Source organism: Lacerta agilis, chromosome 12 (assembly GCF_009819535.1).
Source record: "Lacerta agilis isolate rLacAgi1 chromosome 12, rLacAgi1.pri, whole genome shotgun sequence".
NCBI lineage: Eukaryota > Metazoa > Chordata > Lepidosauria > Squamata > Lacertidae > Lacerta > Lacerta agilis.
The window spans coordinates 48,497,919-48,522,396 of record NC_046323.1 but is presented as its reverse complement, the minus strand read 5'-3'; the positions used below and the strand labels follow the sequence as shown (position 1 = coordinate 48,522,396).

General features: G+C 44.1%; 1 protein-coding gene across 1 annotated transcript in view; it reads left to right on the top strand.

The window, feature by feature from the left end:
* Positions 1-1,701: 1,701 nt before the first annotated feature.
* Positions 1,702-24,478, top strand: part of OXSR1 (oxidative stress responsive kinase 1) — a 74,415-nt gene continuing 51,638 nt past the window's right edge. Inside the window, exons 1-2 of the mRNA XM_033164918.1 lie at positions 1,702-2,047; positions 23,039-23,151. Of these exons, the coding sequence (XP_033020809.1) occupies positions 1,975-2,047; positions 23,039-23,151 (186 nt within the window). The 5' untranslated portion in view covers positions 1,702-1,974. The remainder of the gene's footprint in view (positions 2,048-23,038; positions 23,152-24,478) is intronic.

The window sequence follows — 24,478 nt, the reverse complement described above, 5'->3', positions numbered from 1 at the left end:
CATAATTATAAGAGCTCATCCTGCAATAACATAAAAAGGATAAATGGATTAATGGATAAATAAAAACATATTCACCCAGCACCTAGAGGTTGACTGTGATGGTGCCAGGCACATCTCACTGGGGAGAGCATTCCATAATCGGGAAGCCACCACCGAGAAGGCCTGATCTTGTCTTGGCACTCTCTGCACTTTCCTCAAAGGGGATCATGTACCTCTTCATACCTAGGGATCACCAGGAAAGCCTCTTATGCTCAATTTAAAGAAAGGGCAGGGTGATGTGTGAAAAGGTTGTCTTGCAGATATTTGGGTCCTAAACTGTGACATGAATAATGTTATTATGTACAACACTTAAGAGAGTTTTCTGACTAAGCAGACTATACATTTATCTAAATAACTATAGTAAGTACAAAAATAAATAGGAATACCAGCACACTAAACATCACAATCTGGCCAGATCATACATACTGACAGTGGAACTCTTCATCACTCCCTTAGACCTAATTTGCACTGTACATTTAAAGCTGTATCATATCATCTTGTACTGTCCTGGCTTCCCCCAAAGAATCCTGGGAAATGTAGTTCTTTGAGGGGAACAAGGCTCTCCTAAAAATTCTTGGCACCCTTAACAAACTACACTTCCTACACTAGGGCCTTGTTTATTTCTATTTTAATTTAAACAAATATTTATAAACAGCTGATATAAAATACCAAAGTAGTGTACAAAAAAATATTGCGAGTGAAAATAATAATGTGTCAGAAAAATGATATAATAATACCGGCAATCATTTTTTAAATGGCTGGCTCATCTGAACAGGCCTCTTGGGATGAACAGACACCTGAAAACTAGGCTTGTGCCAAACTTCAGATTTTTAATGGAAGTCTTGGCAGAAGTTGTTCAAAGCTCTGCAAATTATTTCCTGCACACAAGGAAGTTTGCATGGAGAAAAGGAGATAGAAAATAGGGTTACAATACAACAGGGTTGCCAATCGCAGGGAGAAGCTATGCACATTCAACAGGCTTCCCTTTTACAGAGATTTAAAATATATATGAGAAAAGCACTCTGTGCATGCTCAGAGACACCTTTGCCCAAGTGGCAGCATCTGAAATACTGAGCAAAAATTTGCGAACTTCCGAGCTACAGTTCCTAGCTTGGCAGATGCTTTGCATTCCTACCCAACCCAGCTCAACTCTTCCTCCTTTCCTGAAAAAGCCAACATGAAGCCAAACCCTCCTCTGCTCATCTCAGTCCTCCTCCCCAGCAACCAAGTCCTGCCAAGGGACAAAGGCGGGAACGAAGCGTAACGGACACCCACGCAAGCCAATGCCCGGCACGCTATCCATCCCCACCTCGCCCACTCACCAATCAGAGCCGCCCAGCCCCACAGGGGCGGGGTTCCTTCACGGCTCGTTCGAGACGAGCGAAGACGAAGAATACGCCTTCCGCCATCTTGGGTGCGGCGCCCATCGCCTCAGCCTCCTTTTCCGCACTCGTGGTACAACCGAGCGCCGGTCGGGAGAATGGGAATAGTTGGGCATGTTCGTGGAGTATATACTATATACTATATATATACAGAAAAAACCCCACACACAACCCGAAGTCATGCCCTTGTTTCATACTATACTGTAAGCTTCTGTCAGCCCGACAACTCAAGCGGACGCCACACTCAAGATGACGTCGGCGTCCTCCCCACCTCGTGCGGGAGACGCGCGCCGTGCGGGGTGACGTCACCGCGCGCTTCTGGGCATGGGCAGGTGGGAAGAGCAGGCTAAGTTTGGCCCCTGTTAGGAGGAGGGAAGCGGGAGCAGGAGGCAGGCTGCTGTGCGTGGGAAAACTCAAGGCAGGCTCCAGTCTCCTTCTTCTCCCTCCCCCCTTCTCTCCCCCACTTCCCTGCCTTTGGGGGCCAGGCCTGCCAGCCTTCCCCCCCCTTTTTTTTTGCCTGCTGGTGTGCTGGGGGGAAGCAGCTCCTGGTGCCATGGCTGCTGAAGACTCCAGCTCCCTGCCCTGGTCCATCAACAAGGATGATTACGAGCTGCAGGAGGTGATTGGTGAGTGGGGCCGGGCACTTGGGGGGTGGGAAGGACGAGGAGGACGGGGGTGCTGCTCCTTCCCCGGCTCCATCCAGCTAGGCCTGGCGTGGCCAAAATGCAAGGAAGAGGAGGGTGGTTCTTTCTTTTTCTTCTTTTTAGGGGGGCTGCACTTTTGCACCGTGTGTGTGCGCGCGCGTGCCTAGGAGTTGCTTCTCCTCCCTCTCCCTCTCCCTCTCTCTCTGTGTTGGGACTCCCGTGTGCAGCATATAATCCTGCCTTTCAGCTGCAGGAGAGGAGCACAAGGGGGTGTGCCGCTCCCTGGCATTTTCGCGTGTGCACTTGGGAGTGCGTGGGTCTGGAAAGGGCTGGCCTCTCTGGGTCTGTGTCAGTGCATCTGACACTATTTCTGCTCCGCTCTTTCCCCGAAATCTTGGGCCAAAGGGCCCAGGTGGGTGACAGTGACTATTTTGTGTCGACAGGGTGGCCTCTCCCTTGTGAAATGGAGTCCTCTGCCCCTGGGGAGGAAGCACTTCTGAGCCAAGCATTGTGGGCACCTTATATGTAGTACTTGCAGAGTGCAAATTATATCTGTGATGTGTGTATGTGTGTATAAATATATGTATGGCATACCTTGACCCCTATCTTAAATGTCCTTTTGTGGCTGCAAGTCTTGCCGAGGTCAAAGGGGTTGTGAATAGTGCTCTGGGTCGCAGCCCGGAAAGAACCAAATTAATGTGGGGAAAAGGACAGAGTGGGCATTGTGTGCTTATGGGTGTGTGCAGGTTGTGTATATATGTGAGGATGTGTGTCCGGCAGCTCCTAGTGGTGACAGGCAAGCCTCTTTCTTGTAGCTGTGTGGGTGGTGCTGGGTGGCGGTGCTTTGGAGGTGGGGGCCTTGCATGTGTTGTGCCTGCCGCACGTGTGCTTTGGTGCTGGCGGGTGACCCAGTTCCGGAAATAATAGTTTTCTGGATGCCTTTTTTCATTAATCTGGAGGACCGTGTGTGTCTCCTGGTAGCTCCTGGTGTATGTCAGTTGCATTTGGGGAAAGCTTTTGTATTGGCATTCTTGCTTTTTTAAATATTGTAGAGCTTGCTGCTTCTTAGCTAGTTGGGAGAGTCATGCGTTCTCATGCGAAGTCGGGACTAAGGTGTTTGTGCATGTGTGAACATGTGTGCCCTGAGCTGCTTGGCTGTGGTAGATGTATGAGATTTTGTGGTTACCGTGGACCTGAGAGATCAGTGCTTAAATCCCTACTCAGCCTTGAAGCTCTCTGGCTAACCCCGGGCCAGTCACCATTTCTTAGCCTAACCCACCTCACAGGGTTGTTGTGAATATAAAAGGGGGAGAGCAGAGCCATATATACCTCCTTGAGTTCCTTGGTGGAAAGGTGGGATATGAACGTAATAAATAAACCTGTGCCTGATTTGGAGGTGAAGGAGCACTTGAGTCAAGCCTTCTCATGCATAATACAATTGTATGCACCCCATTTTGTACAAAATTAAAGGACCTGGATCTTATTTTGCAGGCACACAGCTATAGTTCCATGCTACCAGTTCAGTATGTTCCTGCATGTGCGTGTTCCTGTACAAAGCTCTGCAGATGATATCTGTTGGCGTTAGTGCTGTAGGCTTTTGTGGGATCTCTTGTCTTCTCCGAGGGGAATGGTGTGTTGTGACTTTGTACTGGGTTGTAGGTATCTGCAGGCCTGCAGCTACTCTCCCTGTTAATGATGCTAGAGGGATGAGGTGGTTTGAATACCTGTGGTTTGAAAGCTCTGGGGGTGTGGCTCTGCTATCATTTAAGGTTTTTGTAACTGGATCCTTGCTCTCCGTCAAACTTTCTCTTGCTAGAGATGTGGAAATACAGTGTGCACAATAGAATTTTCATTTTTTTATATTTCCTCTTTGCATCTTTAGTTTGCTGTAACAGACGCTCTCGCATTTCAGCACTCGGAGGTGCATCTGTGAAGCTCAGGAAGAGGTCAGAACTCTTGAGGAGGTGTTAGCTGCTGGAGATTTGGGGGTCTGTTGCATTGTGGAATTCATTGTGGGCTTGCAAAGTAAGCATTTAGTGTTGCTGCAGCCTTGCAAATTTATATTGTATTGCTGAAACAGTGTTTGTCGCCCTTCATCCTGACACCTACTCTTGTGTGGTGACTCCTCTCCTGCCCCCTTGGGTGTGAGTTCATTGGGAGGACATCAATGTTTGTGACCTTGGAATGGATGGTGGGTCCATAGAGTTGGTGCCCAAAGCTAAAGGAAGCCCTAGTCCCAAGTCCAAGGAAGTTTGCTGTGTATTTGTGACACCTCTGTACTTCTCATCAACCAAGTCATCTGGTTTTACCAAAATCAGCATAAAGTCAGTTTTAAAAAAGTGATTGGACACAAAGCAATCTAAAAATATATATAAAAGCATCCTGTAGCCCAGCATGGATTAGTGCCAATGATCTGAAATGTCCCTCCTCAAAACTATATAATTAAAAGTTATGGGATTAAAAAAAAAAAAAGATGTTTAGTTGGCACTGGAAAGACCATAACAGAAGTATCAGATGAGCTTCTCTAAGAAAAATAATATGCAACTGGGGTGCCAACACTGTAAAAGTCCCTCCTATTGGTGACCTCTCACCTTGACTCATTAGGATGGGAACCTGGAGAAGCACCTCTGCTGAAGATCTATTCTTAAGGGCCAGAGAGGGATACCTGACTGCTTTGAATTGGGCTTGGAAAGCAGGGGTGTGGGTTTTCCAGAAATCTGTGAATTGTAAAATTCTCCTGTGAATTTTTATCAACATTTTCAGTTTGCATTGGAAAATGTTACAGTGCCCACAAGAGTGATCTGATTCAGCGCGTTTGTTCCACTTGCATTGTTTTAAAAAGCTGAACTTTTCTGAAACTGCCCTGCTTGCCTAATTTTTTTTTTTTTTAATTTGAAGTTGGCATCTCTTCTTTGTTACAAACGAACATATAAGTTGGAATTTCCCCCGTGAGATTTTTTCCGTCCCATATCCCTGACTGGAAGCCAGTGCAGGTCATGGAGCCTGGTGTGATCATATCTGCCAGCCCCCTTTACGATAACCCTGGTGCCCCATACTCTAGGCCTGTTGAAGTTTCCAGACCATTTTCAAAGGCAGCTCCGTGCATATCATTGTGTTGCTGTAAATAATCCCACTAGGAGGTTACCAGAACCTCATTAACCGTTGTAAGGCTATCTCTGCCCAACTAAAGTTGTGGTTGGCCTGCCTGCCAAAGCTGATAAAAGTGACTGGGCTGAATCTAAGAGCACCCCCAGTTGTCAAACCTTCTCCTTTGGATGGATGGAGCAGAATGCCAACCATTAAATGAGCAGATGAACCACCCACTAGTTCCGCTTCTTAAGACCAACTTGGCAAAGGCTGCACTAACAGCTCCCCTGCCTTGCGGAGATTGAGGCTCCATTCATTGGCACTCATTCATTCATTCCATTTCCATGCCAAAGCTGTGGTTCAGAACACCCACTGAGTTACCTGGATTAGATGAAAAGGAGATATACAGCTGGGTTTCACCCGCATATTGGTGACACACCAGAACCCACCCCTGGGTGACCTCTCCCAGTGGTTTCATGTAGGTGTTAGATAGCCTGGGGGGATAAAACGGAGCCCTTGTTGAACAACTCCATGGCACAATTGAGATAGGTCAGGGCAATAGCCCCCCCCCCCCCCCCGGTAGTAATTCCTTGAATCAATCATCCAAGTGAGAGCACCATCATTGTCATGTAGGGCCTCTGGGCCCCAAACCAGGCAACAAGTAACCAGACAGATACTGTGATTGGTGGTATCAAAAGCCACTGAGAGGTCCAAGAGAATCAACAGGCACTTTGGTGATACTGGGAGATCTCTGGGAAATATGCAGCAGGGTGAAGTATTTGGGATGGTACCGGTAGCTGATTACAGGGCCAGAAGGGAATAGACAGGGGAATGGTGCTGCAAGAGGGTGCATGCAAAAATCCAGTAGAACGTGAAGGCAGGATAGATGGGAAGTGAAGACAATGGAAGGCCCACAAGAGCAGTGTGTAGCAAGCACATTAGGCTCGTGAGCATGGGTAGCCAACATAGTGCTCTCCAGATTTTGTTGGACTGCACCTCTTATAATTCCTGGCCATTGCTGGCTGAGATTGATGGGAGTTGGAGACTTTCAACATCTGGGGAGTATTCTGTTGGACTAGAATATGGCTTTCCAGGAAAGGCCAGGGATGGAACCACCCTCGTTGCGAGAGTCTTCGTCCATGGTAGTGTTGGAGGTCTTTACATTTCTTGGAGGTAGCTTGAGGACAGATTGGGCATTCTAAGCCCACCTATTGGTTTGTTTGGCTACGGTAGCTGCTGTCATGCATCATAGTTGTGGAAGAATGGCCTCTTGGAAAATACTGGTGACACGGTCTCTGTTTTGAAGACTTCTGAATTCAGGGCTTAGCCTTCTGATATAGTTGGTTGGTTCCTCTGTTGGCTGTCCCATGTCACCCCCTTTGTCTCTTTCCCCTGCAAAACAGTGAGTGACTGCAAACTCTCTCCTGGCTGCCATGTTTATGTGATCCATACCTTGGAGATAAGGAATTGTGTCACATTCAGTCAGGCTAGTAGTTTGACAAATAACCCCACACAAGTTAACTGTCCCGTTTTCATCATTCAGAAAAGCTCCCATGTGCATCGTTGCTGGGCGTTGGGGTGTCAGCCCTGGCAGGCTCTCATAAGCAAATGAGTCACTTAAAGGTCAAACTCCACCACTGAGACCCGTTGCTGTGCTATCTGTCTGTCCTGTTCCTCAGGTGATGGTCTGGAGTTTGCATGTGTGTGCCTGCTGTCCAATCCATGCTGTTTATTTTTAGTGGAGGCGGCAGCAGGTGAATAGGGCTGGTGCCCTTTGTCTGGCTTCTCCAGCAATCACAAGTAACATGACTCATTTAAGAGGTGGGGGGGGGGGGAGGAAGAGGAGAAAGAGCCCATAAGTTCAAATTTTAGAAGAAGGGAAAAGAGCACTTAAATGTTCCTTTTCCAGCAGCTTTCAAATGCTTTCATTCCCAGATCCACGTTGGACAGCTGCACCATGTCTGTGAGTTAGGTTGAGGAAACTTGGGAGCCAGAGATTCCGCTCTTAAACGTGGACAAGATGCTGGTCTTTTGGAAATCGCTTTTGATCAAATGCCGTCCATACTGTAATAGGGGAGTAGGAGCACAAACCTGCCAAAGAGGCTTGCTTCTGTTTAAGCATAGTTGGTCTCTGACATGAATGTTGCAGGCTTGCGCAGACATCGCATGAAAAGGGGGCAAGTCCCCTGGAGCCAATGTCTGATGCAAAGATGCTGAGCTTTATGATGCCATCATTGGTTAGGGAAGGCGTACAATGTGATGCCACGTTCTGCTTCTCTGCTGCCTGCACGGGGGATCGAATGAAGTGGAGCGGGAGGCAGGGAGACCCTGAGTAAGATTGGATGGCTTGGCTGCTTCAGCTAAGTACTACTGAAGAGGCTTCGGCTGGTGGTAGCTTGCATTTCCCATGTAATATGTAGTTTGGTCGTAAGTGGTTGCTGTTGAGTTGGGTCCTGTTTCCTTTAATTTTATTTGTGTAGCTGAAGCCATTACAAAACAAGATGCACGAAACAAAGCAAAATACACTATTACCCAGTTCAAATTGTCGTTAAAACTGGACATTCTGTCAAGTAGAAAATTGCACCACTGAAGAATTTGACTTGTTGTTCCCTCCTTAAAAGTGCTACTCTAAAGGCAAAGCAGGCCACCTTTTCAGAAGTGTGTCCCCTTAAAAAAGTTAATTAAGTGCCCCGGCGGTCTTTCAGCTGATAGATTTAAATCTTTGGACAAGGCTGCTCTTAGGTCCTCGTAAATGGGTCAAACAAATAAGTAGCTAGGTAAATTTTCAGGCGTATTTCCCCACCCCCCCATGGACATGCTCTGTCCCCATACAGAATCCAGCGATGGCGTCCTTCAGCTATAGCAAAGTACATAAGTTGGAATCACAGAGTTGTAGAAACATTTCTCCATTTAAACATTTGTCATTTTGGTTACGTAGTGGGGATAAGGAGTCTGAATCGGGACTGATTATTTTGATGTGTGTTTGCTCTTTTTTATGTAATGAAGGTTAATGCAATAATTAGTAGGGGAAGAATCATATTAATTTATTTCTCCTGTAGACTATCTCCCTTGCAAGTGGCTGCTGGTCTTCAAAGATTGCTTCAGGATTTTGGACTGCGTGTTAAAACACATGTTGACAATTGGGCGAGAAGAATGGGCTTGTTCTTATTTTCGTCCTTCTTACCTTCTCCCCCTCCCCTCTTGACCCTCGAATTCCTGAAAGCACTGAAATACTCAACCATTGCAGGCTGTGACTAAAAGCTCTGCAAAGAACTCACGTAATTCATAGGAGGAAAGGTGAGAGGTCATGGATCTTGCAGGTGAGATAGGGCAGAAAAATTCCAAGGGCTTTTTCCATGGGAAAAAAAAACCATTTTGTAAATTTGTTAGTAACAATGAATGGATACTAATTGGAAATATGACACGAGCTTGGCGGTTCCAAATGGTTTTGCTTTGTCTAATAAATGCAAGTAAAGTAACCTGGCTGAATTGGATAACACTCTAAGGCAAGTGGTTCTCGAAGGGTGTGGCAGGAGACAGTGTTAGAAACTCAGATTTTTTTGTTTTCCAATGTATTTCTTATCAATAAAAAACTCAGTGTAGCCCAAGCAATCTTCTGTTCTGTAGCTCAGAGAAAATGGCTTGAGCACCACGGTTCTAGAAATTACCAGTTTTGCCATTCAGAATTTTCTAGGAAACCCACATTCCTGGGTGTTGTGTTTCTTTTCCCTTCCACTGTCTTTTTGTTATGCTCAGTTATGTGTGGGAGAAAACCACTTTCACTCTACCCACTCACCACTTCCCGCCCTCCTCCCATCCTTGTCCTGCAGCTTGTACAGTATATCTAACTGCCAATAGTGGTTTTTTTTGGGGGTGGCGACCTCTTTGAGTTGTCATATTGGAGTTCTTAGTGAAAGGTCTTAAACTTTGCACCAGTATGCAAATGGAGAATCGGCCACCTTTAAGTTGGCAAACTGCTAATGTCGCTGCTCCGAATCACATTGATACAAAACACTATTAATAGGAAACTACTTCGTGGTTTCTCTCCCCCCCCCTTTTTTTTGGTTTAAAAAACACACTTCCTCATGCTGATTCTTTGCCTGAAAACCACCCACGAAAAACTCTTGAGTTACTCTAGTGGGCATTGTGCCATCCTGCCACCGCTGTTTGCTGAATGCTTTAAAGAGAGAGAGAGAGAGAGAGAGAGAGAGAGAGAGAGAGAGAGGAAATCCCCTTGTGAAATGTCCTTGCTTTATCTAGGGCCCAAAAGCGGAAAAAAAATCTATTACTCAGCACGGGTCTGATTCATTCCATTTACAAGGTATGCATTATATCTGTGTCATGATCTGGGATTAGCCTGGAGTGACTAACAGCTGCAGCGTCTCTGTGGACTTAGGTCGGAGATCCTCTGCATGTGAAGACAGCAGCTGTTGGTAGAGGCAAAGATTACAGCCTGGGTTGTGTCTATTCCTTTCCCTGTATGGTTTAGTGCAGGGGTCAGCAAACCTTTTTAGCAGGGGGCCGGGCCACTGTCCCTCAGACCTTGTGGGGGGCCGGACTATGTATTTTTTTGGGGGGGGGGGAGGAACGAATTCCTATGCCCCACAAATAACCCAGAGATGCATTTTAAATAAAAGGGCACATTCTACTCATGAAAAAACACGCTGATTCCCAGACCGTCTGCGGGCCGGATTTAGAAGGCGATTGGGCCGGATCTGGCCCCTGGGCCTTAGTTTCCCAACCCATGGTTTAGTGAATGCATTAGGGCAGTGTGCAACACACACACACACACACACACACACACACACACCTGCTTATTTGTTTGAGCCATCACTAGTCTGTAAGAGATCAGCTTTTTCTATGCAAATCGATATGTGATCTTTAAATTGTTTCCATTCTTTATTTATTTTGCCTTCATTTATTCCTTTAATTTCCCCTATTTTTGTCGCCAAATTAAAATAAGATACCATTTTAGTTTGCCAATCTTCTTTACTAGGTGTTCTTTGACTTTTCCAATTTATTGCCCCGAGGAGTCTGGCTGCTGTTGTAGCATACATTACTATACCTCTGTCCTTTGCTTGAATCTTGTCATCTAACATTCCAAGTAGAAATAGTTCTGGATTTTACTTGAATGAATATTTTAGCATCTTTTAAAGTTCTTGGTAAATTGTCTCCCAAAATTCCTTAAATTCTCTGCAGTGCCACCAAATATGTATATATGTCCCAATTTCCTTCTGACATCTCCAACACTGGTTATTACTGCCTTTATACATTTTTGCTAATTTTGCGGGTGTCAAATGCCATCTATATTGCATTTTTATTAAATTTTCTTTTAAATCATAATTTGGTGTAAATTTGCTATTTCTTTTCCACAGATTTTCCCATTTTATTAACATAATTGTTTTCCCTAGATCTTGACCTCATCTTATCATTGATTCCTTTATTTGCTCATCTTTTGTTTCCCATTCCAATAATAAATTATATAATTTTTTTATATATTTTTACTGTTGTCAAGGTGGAAACATGCATGATTTTGTTCAGTCAATGTTAGAAATTCAATATATAAGTTAGGCGCCAAATGGCTCCTTAAAGCAAGGTTGCAGCTGCCAAAACGGAATGTTTAGTTGCCATTTTGGACAAGGCAGCTCCAAAGTCTTATTTTTCAAATGGTGCGCTGACTGTGATTGCTGATCAATTTAACATCTGGCTGGTTCAGAGGACAACTTTGAGAATTTCAAGAAGAAAAGTCACTTGATCCAGGGACACTCTGCATATATATTTGCCTATTCTGACTTGTTTTTCTTAATGGTGACACAGACCATTCATAACGTAAGAATGCTCTTCACAATATATTGGAGAATATGAGCAGGGCCATGGGGTAAGTGGAGGCAAGCTGCAACAATAACGTTTGTTCACTGCTGCTGCTCAGGCTGCACAGAAAAAGCATTTTGATCCCCAAAATTCATTCCACATGTGCAGATACAATATAGCTGATAGAATTCTGCAGGATGTGATATTAGTGTGTGAAAACAGTCAAGATCCAATGATTGCCAGGCACGCACCTCCAGATGGCGGAGATGTCAAGTCGCAAGTGGCCGATAGGTAAAGGGACCCCTGACCGTTAGGTCCAGTCGTGGACGACTCTGGGGTTGCGGCGCTCAACTCGCTTTACTGGCCGAGGGAGCCGGCGTACAGTTTCCGGGTCATGTGGCCAGCATGACTAAGCCGCTTCTGGTGAACCAGAGCAGTGCACAGAAACGCCGTTTACCTTACTGCTGGAGCGGTACCTATTTATCTACTTGCACTTTTGACGTGCTTTCAAACTGCTACGTTGGCAGGAGCTGGGACCGAGCAACGGGAGCTCACCCCATCGCGGGGATTCGAACCGCCGACCTTCTGATAGTGGCCGCTAGCCAGGTGCAAAATGCGCCTGGGTAATTTTGAACACTGCCTCCAGCCCATTTTACCTTTACCGTAAGCTCTGTGGGGTAGATTAGGTTCATTGGCCTAAGGTCACCCAGTGAATCTTCGCGGTTGAGGCAGGATTCAAATCTTGATCTCCCCATACGTACTACTTTCATGATAACAAACTGAGCAAGGACAGTGTCTGATACGGGGAGAAAATAATTTTGCCTTTCTTAGGTCAGGTGCCTTCAGAACCACTTAACCCTTTACTGAATGGCCTGGCTGTTGCACTTGAGTAGCAGCCCGGAGTGATACGAGCTTTGACGACTTTAGAAAGTTATTGTTTGTGCAGATCAAAGACCTGAATTTTTAACTTCCTTAAAAAAACAATAGTAGCAAGAACTTGTTACAATTCTGCATATTTCCTTGACCTTTGCAAGAAATAGCTACTGTGTTTCCCCGAAAATAAGACACTGTCTTATATTTTTTTTCCCCTCAAGAAAACACACTGGCTTATTTTCGGGGGATGTCTTATTTTAACTGCTCCGTGTTGGTACACTGCATAGCCACGCCTATCCAGGCCGTCTTAAGAGAGGCGCCGCGTCACTATGTCTTATTTTCGGGGTATGGCTTATATTGCGGAAATGCATAGAAATCCAGCTACGGCTTATTTTCGGGAAAACACAGTAGGCAGAAATGCACAAAATAATTGGAAGTGTAGAATACATTATAATAAATTTGCAGAATTTAAGTTTACCTCACAGGTAGCAGAATTATTATTTTGCTTTTGCACTTGAAACTTGTGAGCACAGTTTTGGATATGTAACACTGCATTTTAGTTGGGTTCAGATTTCTCCTTTGTGGTGAAGTCAGCGCTGCTTTGCTTTAAGGTTTCCAGAATCAGGGCTGAATGAAGCATTGCAAGGCAGGGAAGCAAGGTGTCTGAGCTGCTCTGGTGCAAGCCAGAATAGCCAGACCAGCTGTAGCCTGAGGTAGAACTGTCTTGCCTAGGGGTTCCCAAACTAAGGCCCGGGGGCTGGATGTAGCCCAATCACCTTCTAAATCCGGCCTGTGGATGTTCCGGGAATCAGCATGTTTTTCCATGAGTGGAATGTGTCCTTTATACATAGTCCGGTCCCCCACAAGGTCTGAGGGACAGTGGACCGGCCCCCTGCTGAAAAAGTTTGCTGACCCCTGGTTTTGCCTATGAGTGGAAGTGGGAGGGACCTTTTTCGCTAGTGCACCGCCTCAACCTTATTGATGCTTTGCCTATGGAGTGCCTTGCAGTCGAATAACGAAGAATGCTAGTTGCTGGAGCAGCAGAGACTTTCCATGCTTTAGCCCCAAGAAAATTGCAAGGATTTTATGATCTGGCATTCTTTTGTTTCCTTTCTTGAAATCAAGACAGCTATTCGTGCCAATTAAAAGGACATAAAGCATTAACATTTTTTTTTAAAAAAAATCAGTGACTAACAATCTTCAGCTACTGTCATGAGATTTGTGGCTTTATGTTGCTTAATCTTATTTGATCAAGGCTTGTTTCCTTCAGTTACTCAACAAGTAAGATTTGCCTCTTGATGTAGCAACTTAAATACCAGGTGTGTGCATTCTGTGTGCTGCATCTCTAACTGGATGATCTGTGCATATGCATTTCAGCATTCTTCGTGTAGTCATTTCCCTTCTTTCAGTGTCCTTACAGAAGATCTCTGCTGTAAATGGACACAAGAATGTCAATTTGCACCAGCCTTCTGGTGTAGTGGTTAAGAGCGGTAGTCTCGTAATCTGGTGAACCGGGTTCGCGTCTCCGCTCCTCCACATGCAGCTGCTGGGTGACCTTGGGCTAGTCACACTTCTTTGAAGTCTCTCAGCCCCACTCACCTCACAGAGTGTTTGTTGTGGGGGAGGAAGGGAAAGGAGAATGTTAGCCGCTTTGAGACTCCTTTGGGTAGTGATAAAGCGGGATATCAAATCCAAACTCTTCTTCTGTTCCTCACGGTGGCCGGCCAGGTGCATCTGGGAAGTCCACAACCAGGATATGAAAGCAATAACCTCCTCTGGTTGCTCCCCAGCTCCCAATATTTAAGAGGTACACTGCTTTTGAGCCAGGAGGTTTTGCTTAATCATCATGGCCAGTAGCTACTGTGCTCCCATGTATGTTTTCTTCGTCTTCTTATCTCAAAGCCATCCATTTTTTGTGGCCCTCGCCACAAAGTACCTTTTTTTTGTTTGTTTTTTAGGAACAGTTTGTTAAGGCTTTCCATATCAAAGAAATACAGACAACAAAAACCGGGGGCATATACACCTATACACTTGGTTACAGCGAACGTAACACCAAAGCAAGCAGACAGCAGAAAATCTCCCACAAATATACAATACATAAACACATGAACAAACACTCAGTGAAGCAATAAAAGGAGCTGTCTTTTATGTAATTAACTAGCCAAGCATAACAAGAAGGGAAAATAATTAACTCAGCCAGCCTGTAATAATAAAGCAGTACGAGTTGATGGAGGAAGCCAATCACCCTCTTTGACCGAAAAATATTTAATAAACCAAAACCATTTCACATAAGACTTTTTCCCTCCGTGGACTCTTCCGTTCCCTCAATTGACAAGTTTTTACATAAGGGCCACCAACTAAATATGAGAATACCACTCCCGTATCAAATTTGCTGTTACTAATCTCAAATATTGTGGTTACAGGTGGGTAGCCGTGTTGGTCTGCCATAGTCAAAACAAAATAAGAAATTCTTTTCAGTAGCACCTTAGAGACCAACTGTGTTTGTTCTTGGTATGAGCTTTCGTGTGCATGCACACTTCTTCAGATACACTGAAACAGAAGTCACCAGACCCTTAAATATAGTGAGGGAGTGGGGAGGGGTATTACTCAGAAGGGTGGTGGGAATGGGTGATCAGCTGATAGGTGTGGAAAACCTGTTGACTACTCTTAACGGCTGCAATTATCTTGCAGGGAAAGGCAAGGGGTGAGATGGCTAAAGATAGCTTTGTCAGGTATAATGAGATAAGAATCCAATGTCTTTGTTCAGACCAGGTTTCTCCATGGTTTTAAGTTTGGTGATTAGTTGCAATTCAGCCACTTCTCTTTCCAGTCTATTTCTGAAATTTCTTTGTATTAAGACAGCTGCTTTGAGATCTTTTATAGAATGTCCTGGGAGATTGAAGTGTTCTCCTACTGGTTTCTCTGTCTTGTGATTCCTGATATCAGATTTATGTCCATTTATCCTTTGGCGTAGGGTTTGGCCTGTTTGTCCAATATAGAGAGCTGAAGGGCACTGTTGGCATTTGATTGCATACACAATGTTGGAAGATGAGCAATTACCGGTAAATAGTCCTGAGATGGTATGTTTGATGTTGTTGGGGCCAGTAATGGTGTTGTCCGGGTTTATGTGACAGCAAAATTGGCATCTGGGTTTATTGCAGGCTCTGGTACCAGTGTCCATGTTGAGTCCTGTTGTTGTATTATTGTGGGTGAGGAGCTGTTTGAGATTGGGTGGCTGTCTGTAGGCGATGAAGGGTCTTCCTCCCAGGGCTTGAGAAAGAGAGCTGTCATTGTCTAGGAGAGGGTGTAGATCTCTGATGATGCGTTGTACTGTTTTAATTTGGGAGTTGTATGTGATTACTAGTGGTGTTCTGTTATTTTCTTTTTTGGGTCTGTCTTGCAGCAAGTTCTCTCTGGGTATCAGTCTGGCTCTGTTGATCTGTTGTTTAACTTCATCAGGTGGATATTTTAGTTCTAAAAAGGTTTGCTGTAGATCTCTTAGGTGAGAGTCTCTGTCTGTAGAGTTGGAACAGATGCGGCTGTAACGTACTACAGGCTGCAATTACAAAGGGAAATGATAATAAAAGTAAAGATGGAAACAAATAAACCAATAAATTCTTATCACCACATAGTTGAGAAGGCTTCCCTCCTTATATGCTAACAGAAGCCTCAGTGTCTGCTGAGTGACACCTTTGGATGCAGCTCCACGTGGATGATGCTTACCAGATTGCCCCTGCCTACGTATTTCACACTCTCACAGAATTCTTCCTTGTCATACTGTTGCTGCCTTTGTATTCATGGATTTTGAATTGAGTTTGTGCGGTTGGCATGCATAGTCTCTACCAAGAATTGAGGCGCACTCATTCATGTTTTGTACAGCATATCAAATTGGCTGCCATGTTTGGTTGAGATTCTCACTCATCAACTTATGCCAAAAATATAAGAAGCCGTATTCTATAGCTAAAGCCAGCAGGCTTATGCCTTCAAGTCCAATATTCCATTGTAATTGCTTACATTTATATGGTGTCTCCCTTTTGCCATGGAACCAAATATGACATGGGGTTCCCAGGTAGTCACTCAACCAGGTGCTGTATCAAAACACAGGCTTGTTTAGCTTCGGTGTGGCCATTGCTTCATGTTCCTTTAGACTGTACCCTTACACTGACCTAGAACCTAAGGAGAGCCCTGCTAGACCAGTCTAGAGGCTGATCTAGTCTAATATCCTGTTCTTTCAGTGGCCTATGGGAAGCTCACGAGCTAAATACACATCTGTTAGCCTTTAAGGTGCCACAGGGCCTTGTTATAGCCAAAATGCAATGATACTCTTGTTGATCACTCCCACAAAATGATCTTTTTTGCCCCATTGGTCCCGTCCCACTTGGGTAGAGCATTGTGTGAAAACCCAATGTACGTGGGCCTGAACAGCAGATTGATATTTGGCAATCATCCCTGGGCCTGTCACTGTGCATGGTGGATTTTGTGTGTCCTATTGATACATTAAGCCTGTAGAATCAGAGTGGAGCAGCATGTTGGGTAGTTGGGAAGCAGGGGGAGGGTACATAAGTCCTGGGCATGTGGAGAAGGGAGGTGGGTATGTTTAGGCTGGAGAAGAGAAGACTGAAAGGTGGTATCGTAGCCATCTTCAAATGTCTAAAGGGCTGTCTCATGGAAAATGAAGCAAATTTGTTTTCTTCTGCTCCAGAGGTAGGACCTGAAGCAATGGATTCAAATTACAGGAAAAGGGGTTCCAACTACAGTGGTACCTTGGTTCTCAAACACCTTGGTACTCAAACCAACTTGGAACCCAAACACTGCAAACCCAGAAGTGAGTGTTCCGGTTTGCGAATGTTTTTTGGAAGCCAAACATGCTCCGTTTTGAGTGTTACACTTCTGATTTGAGTGCCACACTTCCGTTTTGGGTGTTATGCTGAGGTCTGCCTATTTTTTCCCATTTATTTTGCGTTTGTGGCTCTTTTGTTTTTCTTTTTGTGACTGTGCGGAACCCAGTTCAGCTACTGATTGATTGACTGATTGTGTGACTGCAGTACATTGTTTATTGCTTTCATTTTATGGACCAATGGTATTGTTAGATAGTAAAATTCATGTTAAATTGCTGTTTTAGGGGTTGTTTTTAAAAGTCTGGGACGGATTAGTCCATTTTGCATTACGGTACTTTCTATGGGAAAGAGTGCCTTGGTTTTGGAACGGACTTCAAGTTCTGTACGGTGCCACTGTACAGAACTTTCCGATGGTAGGAGTTGCTCGATGGTGGAGCAGATTCCCTCGGAAGGCAATGGACCCTCCTTCCTTGGAGGTTTCCAAGCAGAGGTTTGATGGCCATCTTGTCAGGCATTATTTAGCTGCGATTCCATGCATTGGAGGGGGATGGATCTTTGGGTCTCTTCCAACTCTACAATTCTGTTCTTCTATTATTCATTTTCTCTTGCTGTGGGGGAGCCATCGGGTAAGAGCATCATTTGAATCGGGCCTAAATTGCTGCAGACTAGCACAGCTATCTCTCTGGAATTAAAGTAGGAAATGGTTCAGCTCTCCGATCAATTAATCAAATTGAGGCTATTGCACAAGGGAATACAGAGAAGAACTTCATTGACTGATACTTCAGAAACCTGAACATTAGAGGCGGGAGTTAGTGAGTAAGCTTGAACTAATATATTACCCCTTTCCTTCTGCTTGTTCTTATTTGATTTAAAGTGAAATCTATATTAATATATTTAATATCTGCTATGCAGTGTAAGGGTTTGCAACCTTTGGAGACTTGTGGAGACAATTCTATGAGCACAATTGCCTTCCCTCCATGCAAGTCTTTGCTTATATGTTTCTATGCAATACATTGTCCATTCAAGAAATATTTATTATATCTGGTGGGTTTATTTAATCTCTCCCCTTCCTTAACCTGCTAGGTCATTAATAGGTGGTTCAATTTATACTTCAACTGGTGGTTTAATTTATGTGAAACATGACTAAAATCATTAGGTGTAATTGCATTTTTTTAAAAAAAGTTATCAGGCATGTGGTAGTTTTAAAAAAAATGGAATAGGATGGAAGCAAGGTACACCTAGGGATGCAGCGCTGAGGAAATTCGGGGTGTCTTTGAGTTTGGAAAGAAGACACGTAAAGCAGGGGATATGATAGATAGAGGTGTAAAAAATGATGCATGGGTGTAAAGAAAGCAGATAGGGTATAATTTTTCTCTTCCTCTTATAATACTAGAACTCAGGGCATTCAGCGAAGTTGAATCTAACAGAGCTGCTCTTAATTTCCTACAGCAATGTATTTGCCTAGTTGGAAGAACCGGGAAAACTAGCATCGTTTGGAAGAGAAGAATCGCTAATGAAAAAAATAACAGGATTTATGTATAACAGCTGAATCTAGTAAAGGAAATTAGGCACTAGAACTCTTGCATCATATTTTGAAATACTTGTGTACTAAACCCAAGCATTTTGCAGCTTGTGACAGGCCAGGAAAATTATTAGCTCATATGCTGGCAAAGAGGTTTTGGAAAGATTCAGTTCCCCCCTGTCAAGAAAAGTACATAATGCACAGGCTATGAGCAATAAAGAAAACTGCGCAATATATGCTGGAATATTAATAACACCCCACAAAGGTGCCAGAGAATAGCCATATTATTTCATAAGCTTCTGCTTTTCACGTGGACCTTACAAAGAGGTTTATTGACGGTCATTGTTACAAGAATGTCAAATAGAAAAGACAAATTTTTCTGTTTTTAAACGAAGCCGGTATCTGTTTCTTCTATTTCCTCAGGGCAAAGAGAGCTCTTCAAAAGCTTCTGTAGTGGAAGTTGGGGAAGGCAGGAGCTACTCTTGGGAGCTGGATGATGGCAGCTCACCCAGGAGGCTTCTACTTTTTCTCTGTGCTTCTCAGGGCGAGGTGATGTCTATTAAAAAAAAGCAGCCATATTAACAGTTTCTTAGGCTGCCTACACACCATACATTTAAGGCACAGTTAAAGTGCACCCCCCTCAAAGAATCTTGGGAACTGTAGTTTAGGGGGTGCTGGGAATTGTAGATCTGTGAGGGGTTCCCAAGATCCTTTGAGGAGGGCTGTAAAGACATGGATCATGTTCACACATCTTAAATAACATGGCTTAAATAACCACAATTAAGAGAGGACTCTTGAAGAGCTTATGGAATCCATTCAGCAAAAATAATGTCTGTATTAAAAATACTTCAAGGCTTCTGGCCCTGATGGTTTTAAACTATGGTTACCATGAAGTGTGTGTTTGATGAAACTCCACTTAATGGAAGTAGGTGAGCATAGTAGTAAATACGAAAGGAAATTTCTAAAAGAGAGCCTCCCTCAACATGGTGCTGTTTGGATAATGTTGGACTCCCAACTTCCCTCAGCCCCGGCCAGCATGGCCAGGGATGATGGGAATTATAGTTTGACAATATCTGAAAGGTGCCAGGTTGGGGAAGGCTGGCCTAGGATCATGGACAGGAATTTGAATAATAGCGACAGTGAAGCTAGGGAAAGAGAGAGGTCATGTGGCGTTTTATTGTCCTGTTTCTCTGAAGTCATGGCTATAAAATGGTGGCAGCCATCTTGGATGGACGGAAGGGCCTTCAGCCCGAGAGATGAAATTTCCACACTTTCAAAAATTAAGGGCAGAGGGCTAAATGAGGATTTTAGAGAAGTGAGGAGTGAATTAAGGGCCAGTCCTGGAAAACATTTACAGAGAAGCATTTCCTCTTCTGCGCGTACATAAAGCAACTCATCGAGAGAACTAAGGGTTGAGAATTTTTTTCAGGAATTCCTTCCTGCCCCCAACACAAATCTGTGCGATTCTGCCAGTCACATACTGTTAAGAAATAATGCGACTCATATTATTTCTTAACAGTGTGGCACAGTGACACATATGTTGTGACAAGACAGAGGGAGAGATTTGTGTCACAGTCTGTCAACTGAAATATGGAAACTTTACAAGAGGGTTGCAGTTCTCGGGACCAAACCTGAGGAGAAATTGACATAAAATAACACCCCAGTGTCGTTTGACTCCTTGAAAAGTCCACACAGATAATTGTAGCTTTTTTATGGGGGGTGGGGTGGGGAGTTGTGTAAGGATTTTATCCTACATCTAAGGAAAAGTATGAGAGATTGGAGAGCCTTTGCAAAATGGCGCAAATCTGATTAACCTGCTCCTATATCTTCAGAATGACATAAAACTTGAAATCCCTGAAGGATATGCTGGGTTTCTGTGGCATTTAGAAACACAACAAGCAGAGTCCTAGTATGTTAACATATTAGAATATGATATAGAATCTGTACGAGGTCTGTCATTAAAAAATGAAAACATCTTAATTTCAGTTGAAAGATACTTTCTCGGTGATACGTCTTGATACGTTGCCATGGTCAAAAATGATGAAATGGTTACGGACTTCAAACCAGTTTTGGACGAGATATCACCCAGCCCTATTGGATATATGTAGCCACAGTACAAGTATGTGGAAGGAGGTCTTCTGCAAAGTTATTTGGGAATTTGCTTTATCTCATGGTTTGCCCTGAAGTTGCAGGTTTATGATTTTATAAGGTAACCCTCCGAAAAAGTAGATTGAATGACTCCCAGCTGCTTAAATCTCTTTACTGAAAAGAGACATTGGCTCTTAAACCATTGCTTTCGACTAACCCACCTGCCCACCTGCAACACAGCAAGGAACAGCATTTATTGTTTTAATAGCATTTTTTAGAAGGCAAAGTACTCTATTATTTTTCTCTCTTAGCCCAATGAGATATGGTCACAAGTTCCTGCTTTACTAATCTGCATCCAGAGGTGTTCATCCAGTCCTGACCACTACAAATTTAGTTTTACTCTGGTGCAGGTTTGTCAGCCCTTTGCCTGGACAGCTCTTGGCAATTGAGAAGTGTCTTCAGGCGACACAGTTTTGAAAACTGCTGGGGTAGTGGCACACTAGCCAATTAAAATATTATTTATAACTGGCCAGTAATATTTGGAGAAAGGGCAGTTCAGAGGCAAAGGAGGAATGGGGATACCATTTGACTGCAGCAGTTCATGTTTAATAATAAAAATAATAAAAAAGCATTGAGACACAGTAAGATGAGAAGTGGATACAGTGATCGTAGCGTTTATTATGGCATCTTCCATCAAGACAGCTGCAGGCGATTAAGGAGGAATGGTGTACCATTCTGATCTGGTCGCTGTGTGCTGGAAATGGGACTGCAGAATTGCTTTCCCTCCATCCCAGGGAATTAACACTGAATAGTTTGGGTGCCCTTTAAATTGGCCCAGGAGGGAGCCTGGCTGAAGGGAAAGGAAGGAATATAATTGCTCATTTTCAAATGGCAAATCTAATTTGAACATGTTAATAGTGCTGCGAGTAAATAAACACACGTGGCAAAAGGCACACGGCTCTTGTCACTCTCTCACTCGCTCCTTTCCAGAGCTGTCAGTAGGTAGGGGGCACATGTAGAGGGTTATGTTGCGGTGGGGGGGGGTACCTAGGTCATCTCTCAGATACTAGAGTTCTTAATAGGCATGGATAAAAACAGCTTTAAAGCCAGTGCAGCCACTCTCAGTCCTGTGTCCAGAATAAAAATTAGCGAAATAAATGAATGCTTTTCAAGACCTGAGGTTTTGCAAATGATATAAAGGTGGGCTGGAAGCGTTTTGGGGTGGAGAGGGGAATACAGCAGAAGAAAGTTCAAGAGGGAGAGAAATATTTTGACGGTTGGGGTGAGGAACATGAAGGACTGTTGCTAGGGGTTTTCAGAGTTAAGTTTCTGGGCTTTGTGTTGGCTTCAGTCATGAGAGCTAGTAACACCGCTCAGGTTCTGATGACGCCAAATCCTATGTTAGTTTGCATTGGGAGATTTGCGCATTGCATTTCCTCTGTGTTGGGCTCCTTTGCTAAAGTGCCTTGATGGGTGACCATCTGGGAAGTATATAAAAGTCAGGACTGGTTAGCTTCAGCAGCAAAACTGTTGTCAAGTCTGCTTGGCCTTGTAAAGGGTGAGAGAGAAGACTTTGGGAAGCTTCACCTCCCCTTTCAAAAAATTGTTCCTTGCCTCACAACAGCTTCCTCATTGTCTCCTCATTGTAACCTTTCACTCTTCTTGCTGTTAGCTTTGTGGTTTTGGTATGCTGTGTCTGTAGTGATACCTTCAAACTTGTTCTGCCTCTCCTGAGGAATGTTACAATTTAAATTCCACAGCAGCTCAGCCATCCCAGGAATTGCAGCTATGCCTTTATTAACGTTTTTCTTAAGGCAGCCTGGCGATCCGCCTTAAGTTTGGTCTGGAAAATCCATGGTGTTCCACAGTCGCTGCCAAAGTGAGAATTCACCTGTGTGTCTTGTTGCATTATTTTATATATATACACTTTGGAGAAAGTCATCCCTAGCAAGTCTCCTTGTTTGCTCTGCAACCTAATAGTTGGGGGGGTATGAATGGATGTAGTGGGGAGCAAGTGAGATCTGGAGCCTTGCATTTAAATCAGGCATGGACAAACTTGGCCCTCCAGATGTTTTGGGACTACAATGTCCATCATCCCTAGCTAACAGGACCAGTGGTCAGGGATGATGGGAATTGTAGTGTCAAAACATCTGGAGGTGTGAGTTTGCCCATGCCTGATTTAAATTCTGGCCTGGTAGTCATAGCTGAAAAAGCAATTGTATGCTGACATTTGAGCTGGCCACTGGAGAAGAAATGGAGGGCCCATCAGAGAAGTGCAACTGGCTTCTGCAAGAGGGGTGGAGTTACTGGCAGGCTAGTAAATTTTTTTTTTAAGCAGGACTATGGGATTCCTGTAAATTTGTAGGCAGAGTATGCAATTTGAATATGCCAACAGTGTTCAAAAGCAGCACTATTTATGAATGTATTTATACAAAGAAAACCAGTGTGGCTTATTGGCTAAGAGTGTTGGACCAAGACCTGGAAGGGCAGGGTTCTAATCCCCACTCTGTCATGAAGACCTCAGCCTGACCTAACCTCACAGGGTTGTTGTGAGGATAAATTGCAGGGAGGGAGAAGCACGCACACCACCTTGAGATCCTTGGGAGAAAGAAGGGCAATAAATGAAATAAATAAATAGAATTTAAAAATGTAGTTGTCAGTATTTCAGACCTTTCTTCGCAAAGAGATGCTACTTTGGCAGCATCCTTAGCAGCTTCTTCCTAACTTTGTATTTTTATGTGTTTTCTCTGCCAGGCAGTGGAGCAACAGCAGTGGTGCAAGCAGCCTATTGCAGTCCGAAGAAAGAAAAGGTGGCAATCAAGCGGATCAACCTTGAGAAATGCCAGACCAGCATGGATGAGCTTCTGGTACAAAAATCCCATCCATCTTCTTCCACAATTCATTTTAGGGTCTATAAATCACCGTTGCTCTATGTTGGCGGAGGAGTTCCCCCCTGTGCAGGCAATTTGTTAGACTCTCTGTGACTGTGCTGGGTTTTTGTGTTGTTGTTGTTTTTGTTTTAAGGAAAAAGTTGAAGACCTCATGACTAAGCAACATTTGAAAAACAGTGTTAAAATCTTGTGGTTGCGCTCTCTTTCTCTCTCTCTCTCTCTCTCTCTCTCTCTCTCTGTGTGTGTAGGTTTCCTGGATTTGTGGGTAGGATTTCACCCTTGGATTGCATAGGAGAAAGTTGTACAATTGTGGGAAACAAAAAGATGGAGAGGGGAGACTTGATCAATGGTAGGAAACCATTTTCATGTTGAGGGCCACTTTCCATCGTGAGCAGCCTTATGTTGGCTGTGTGGCATGGGTATGAGTGGCCAGAGGCAAACACCAGCATGGCAGTGGATGTGGCTCTTACATCCAAACTAGGGCTGGGTGATACGAGGTTTTCAGCATCACAATACAGTCATACCTTGGTTCTCGAAAATAATCTGTTCTGGAAGTCAGTTCAACTTCCAAAACGTTTGAAAACCAAGGCGTGGCTTCTGATTGGCACAGGCAACCCGGAAATAATAGCCGTCAGCCGCATTGGCTATTTCGCTTCTGAAAAACGTTCAAAAACCGGAACACTTCAGGTGTTCGGTGTTCAGGAGCCAAAATGTATGAGTACCAAGGCCTTTGGGAACCAAGGTACAACTGTATAACACCAGCTAAACATCACATTATACTGATATATTACGAAGTCTGAAATAAATATGGGACTATATAGAGGCGAACATCTGGTTTTCAACATTGTGATATACCACCAGCTAAACATCACAATATACTAATCTGTCACAATGTCTGAAATAAGGATGGAGCTATGTAGAGGTGTTGACCGGCTTCACGGTTTTCCTTGCATCATGATTTTTGCATAGCGCACACACACAAACCATGATTTGCCATATATTTCCTGGACAAAGAATTATGAAACTCCTTTCATGATATGAACTTCAAACCGGCTTTGAATGATATATTGATATATCACCCAGCCTTAATCCTACCCACGGATAAGGGTTCTGCACCCCTACCCCATCTTAGCAAGTAAGAAACATTATCATAATTCAAAGACACATCGCAGCCAGGAAAAAGAACTTGAGAGTGTGGAACAGGGCCTGTGAAAGGTTGCAAGGCCAAATGGAGGGGCCTGGAGGGACACATTCCTTCCCCCAGACTGTGAAGTGTTTCCTGCACTTCCTCTTGCTCTCAGGG